The sequence below is a fragment of the Sprattus sprattus genome (genome assembly GCF_963457725.1).
Source record: "Sprattus sprattus genome assembly, chromosome: 9".
NCBI lineage: Eukaryota > Metazoa > Chordata > Actinopteri > Clupeiformes > Clupeidae > Sprattus > Sprattus sprattus.
The window spans coordinates 12,943,198-12,948,197 of NC_137928.1; the positions used below are offsets into that span (position 1 = coordinate 12,943,198).

The 5,000-nt window shown below is 45.9% G+C and overlaps 1 protein-coding gene across 1 annotated transcript in view; it reads left to right on the top strand.

The window, feature by feature from the left end:
• gucy1a2 (guanylate cyclase 1, soluble, alpha 2) overlaps positions 1–2,072 on the top strand; it is a gene marked incomplete at both ends in the record, with an annotated part of 49,823 nt that extends 47,751 nt beyond the window's left edge. Inside the window, one exon of the mRNA XM_080844656.1 lies at positions 1,853–2,072. Within this exon, the coding sequence (XP_080700782.1) occupies positions 1,853–2,072 (220 nt within the window). The remainder of the gene's footprint in view (positions 1–1,852) is intronic.
• Between the last annotated feature and the right edge of the window lie 2,928 nt (positions 2,073–5,000).

Here is a 5,000-nt window from a genome sequence, read left to right on the forward strand (position 1 = left end):
GGGAGAGAGAGACAGAGAGAAGGGGGGGGAGAGAGAGAGAGGGCATCAGAGGGAGCAGTTGAATACTGTCTGTAGTCATCCTCTTTGCATGTTTATTTTAACAGTGGGTACTCGAATAGGAAAGGTGGGAGGGAGAAAGAGAGAGAGAGGGAGAATAAGGTAGAATACAGAGATAGAAAGTGTACTGGAGACGGAAAAAAGGATGAGAGTAAAAGAGTGATAGAGAAGATGATGGTGAGATCCAGGGTAAGACGAAGAAGCAAGAGGGGTGGAAGTGGAATGAGGGAGAGGTAGCACCAGAGAGCAAGAATGACAGACAGCGATTGAGAGACAAAGGCAGAGAGAAAGGGAGAGAGAGAGAGTGTTGGAGTCAGAATGGTTGCCATGGCAACCACTCTTTAGTTTTGCTGTTCAAGGGCACTCTCTCCTCGGCTGACACTCATAATTGCTGTGGAACAGATAGAGCTAATTGGAACAGGTTCCTGTTGCTGCTGACTGGACTCGAGGAGCCTGCGGGGGCAGGAGAAGTGTGTGTGTGTGTGTGTGTGTGTGTGTGTGTGTGTGTGTGTTAGTGTGTGTATGTGTGTGTGTGTGTGTGTGTGTGTGTGTGTGTGTGTGTGTGTGTGTGTGTGTATTTATTCTGATTATTTACTATATGCAAATTGGACCACTTGGTAGGGGTTGGATTTGTATATATTATTAGGATTGATTCCTGTCTAGTTTGTGTTTTTGTGAGAGTGTGTGTACACAGTTTTTGTGTTGCAGCTGTGTGATTGTGTGTAAATGCAGTTGTTGAAATATGCACTACACTGAACACTGAATGATACAGAAGACTTCAGGTTTCGAATCATTTCAGTTGATTTTTATTTCTGTATGAATGTTCATTCATGTGTGTGGTCATATGCAAATTTGATTGTAGTGTGTGTGTGTGTGTGTGTGTGTGTGTGTGTGTGTGTGTGTGTGTGGGTGTGGGTGTGGGTGTGGGTGTGTGTGTGTGTGTGTGTGTATGTGTGTGTGTGTGTGTGTGTGTGTGTGTGTGTATGTGCATTTGCATTGATGTTCGTGTTTCTCTAATCCAAACTGATAAACCTACATGAGACAGCCTCTCGTAAGTTACCATGGTGCCGTATGTATGTGTGCGTGTGTGCGTGCATGTGTGTATAATTTGTGTCTGTATATAGCATTATAGAGTTAAATGATTCAATGATTGTGTATGTCCATGTGTATTTGCGGATATGGATTTATGTCTCTATGCCTGCCCTGATTATACTCATTTACTTGTTCTTTCTGTAAGTGCTCAGCTTTACTCACACACACACACACACACACGCACGCACGCACGCACGCACTCACGCACGCACGCGCACACACACACACACACACACACACACACACACACACACACACACACACACACACACACACACACACACACACACACACACACACACTCACCTTTACTCACTAATATTGCTGGTCTGTTCCTGCATAGAACACAGTAACCTCTCTCTCCTCACTCAACTGTGGTGTTTTATTGATGGCTGTACTAGTGGTCATTCTAGTTTGCTTTGTTAGCATGACTAGTATTGTATTGACAAACAGGTGTTGCTAAATCAGTGTTGGACAGTTTGTACAATACATCTCTCCTTTACTAAAACTATTTAGACTGGCTGTATTTGTACAAATTAAATATAAAAAACTCTCAACAATTCTTCCTATAACAGGTACTAAGGAAGGTCTTTCTTCCCCTCTCCTAACTCTAATCTCTGTCTGTGTTTGTTACCCTTTCCTCTCTTTTTCCACTTTCTCTCCTTCACTTCTCTCTCTCCCTTCCTGCCTGCCTGTTTCTCAGGCTCCTGCGAGACGACCGCTCCTTCACCTTCATCCCTCGCTCACGGCAGGACCTCCCCGACAACTTTCCCAAAGAGATCCCGGGCTACTGCTACTTCCTGGAGGCGGGCAAATCTCAGAGCCACTCCTCCCTGACCAGCTCGCGTTCTGCCCCTCCCGCCCCCATCCGCAGAGTCTCCTACAACATCGGCACCATGTTCCTCAGAGAGACTAGCCTATGAGGAGACAGCTCTGCACCCTGATGGCCTGCCCCCTCTCACACCCGTTACACAGACTGGTGTTGCCAGCGGGTACTCCCTGCTTCCTGCACAAGGCCCCGCCCCAGGTGGCTACGGCTCACGGGAGCCTATGAGGGTCAAAAAGAGGAATAGAGGGGGGAAAAAAGGAGCAGCAGAAGCAAAGTTAAATTATGACTAGATAGAGGCATAGAGACTTTATAAATACAAACAGTTAAAATAGACACAAAATGTAAGCCTTTCTACTTACAGGACACAGCCAGTGGCATCCACACAGACATGCTTTTGCACAGGCAAACAGAAACACACACATAAAGACAAACCCAAGGACATACAGACTGGTAGGCATACGCACACACACACACACACACACACACACACACACGGACACACACATGGACACACGGACACACACACGGACACACACACACGGACACACGGACACACACGGACACACACGGACACACACGGACACACACACGGACACACACACACACACACACACACACACACACACACACACACACACACACACACACACACACACACACACACACACACACACACACACACCCACACAGACACACCCACATACACATGCTCACAGTGCTCTCAGCATTGCAGGTACTAGATTATTCATTCACAGAACTTGGTGCCTTCTTATAAATGCACAGCGGCAAAGAGCAGGGCGAGAGTCTCCCTCTTACACATCACCCCCGCTGCCCCCGCTCCTACATGTTTTCTGTGCCCCTCATTGGCCACTGCAGTGACCTCTGACCCCACCGAGGAGGTTGAGCTTTATGCGGGTGGGGTTGCTGAAGAGAGGCACTACTGAATCAACTACTGTTACATTTCTGTGCTTGTGAGTGTGGGTGTATACGATGTGTGTGTGTCAGGGTGAGTGACGAGCTCGCAGTGCTTTCATGCTAGAGCCCTGACGTGAGGAGTGTGTGTGTGTGTGTGTGTCAATGTGCTGTACACGCATAAATTATGTCAGTTCCTGTTTCTTTCTCTACTTTCTCTCCTCCCCCACAGCAGTCCTTGACCTGTCAATCATCTATGACAATGCCAATAAAGAGTCAGCGGTACACAGGTCGTACTTTGTGGGTTTATTGTCCAAATCTCTACAAGCTTCCTTGTCAGGATCAGTCCATATGAAATTCAGAGTAGTCTGTAGGCTCTATTTTGGTTACACCTGAGTGCAGATTTCTCAGAAGCAATGTTGAGTATTTTGACATGGATGTTGGGAAATAGAGAGGTCAGGGATGGAGGTCTGTCCTGGGAAAGCATTTTGGAGCACTTGATCTTTTCAAAGAAATCATTTTACATTGCATTGTAGCATTAGCATTCAAAAATTAACACGTTATGTTAAATTCTCTCTCTCTCTCTCGCTCTCTCTGTCTCTCTTTCTCTCTCTGTCTCTCTGTCAGTCTCTCTCTCACTCTCTCTCTCTCTCTCTCTCTCTCTCTGTCTCTCTCTTTGTCTCTCTCACTCTCTCTCTCTCTCTCTCTCTCTGTCTTGCTCGCTCGCTGTCTTCACATCCACATGCTCATGTTCTTAATCTTTTCCTCCTCCTTCCTCCATTTTCTTTTCTTTCTCCTGTTCTTACCTGACTCCTACTCCTACAGGAAGGAGTAAGCTGGGGCTTTCTCTTAGGAGATCCTGTTAAATCCCGAAAGGAATAGTGTATAATCCCACAGAGGAACATGTGTGATCTCAGACAGTTAAAGCGAGATCAGTGTTGGACACACACACACACACACACACACACACACACACACACACACACACACACACAAGTGATTACATTGTCTCTGCATTGACGTACATTTCAGGTCTATTAAACTCTCTCCTACTGACACAGAAAACACCCGACGATGAACACTTTAAAGACACAAAGCCACTAAAAGAGCTGCTGTGTCCAAAAGTAAAGAGCGTCCCGATCGCCTCCCAGCTGTCCTCGTCTCACTTCAGTGCCCCCACTCTGCACATTTCCATTCATGCAGCATTTTTACAGTTTGCTGAAAAGCGTGTTCCCCCCTCCCCCCCCCCTCCCTACCCCCATGCCTTCTCTGTGAGACCAACTGAATAATGAAAGCACTTTGAAAGGTTGCACCTCAGCCTTTCTGGAGCCTTTAGCTAGGCAGCCGGGCAGGCAGGCAGGCAAGCAGGCAGACACACTGAAGGTAAGGGTATAGAGTACCCACCCCATCCCCCCAGTCCACTCTTCTACTATCATTTTTCATAAGCACACAACATGACATGCAATAATCTCCCAGATCTAAAGTTGTGGTTTCGGCCGTTCGGCAGCCAGGTAACCCGTTTTAGTGATTTATTATGGTTTGCAAATAGAATATTTTGCAGCCGTGCACCCTGACCATCCATCTCTGAGGGTCAGGTGAAGGTGAATCTGATGTCCTTCCTTGGCAAAACATGTTTCGGCACAACCGCAGTGTTAGGGTGATGAGAGGGTTTATTTAAAGTTCACTTTATTTTAGATTTTTTTCACTTTGTCAACATTTCATGCATTTCAGTGGTCCCATTTAAAGAGAAAGGTCATCCAAGACAGCAATATGTGCAGCATGGTCCTTGGCCTGTTTTGATATCCTGAATCTGTTTGTGGTGTGAGGAACTGTTTGTGTTGTCTGCAGTTTTTGTGATATTTTTACAGCAATAAGCAAAAAATGCTGATGCTCTGTGTAAGCAAGAGAACTATCCCATTTCCTTTCTCAGTTTCTTTGTATTATGTGGTTCTAGTTCTAGGACTTTATTATGTGGTTCTGTTCTAGTTCTAGGACTTTATTATGTGGTTCTGTTCTAGTTCTGGGACTTTATTATGTGGTTCTGTTCTAGTTCTAGGACTTTATTATGTGGTTCTGTTCTAGTTCTTGGACTTTATTATGTGGTTCTGTT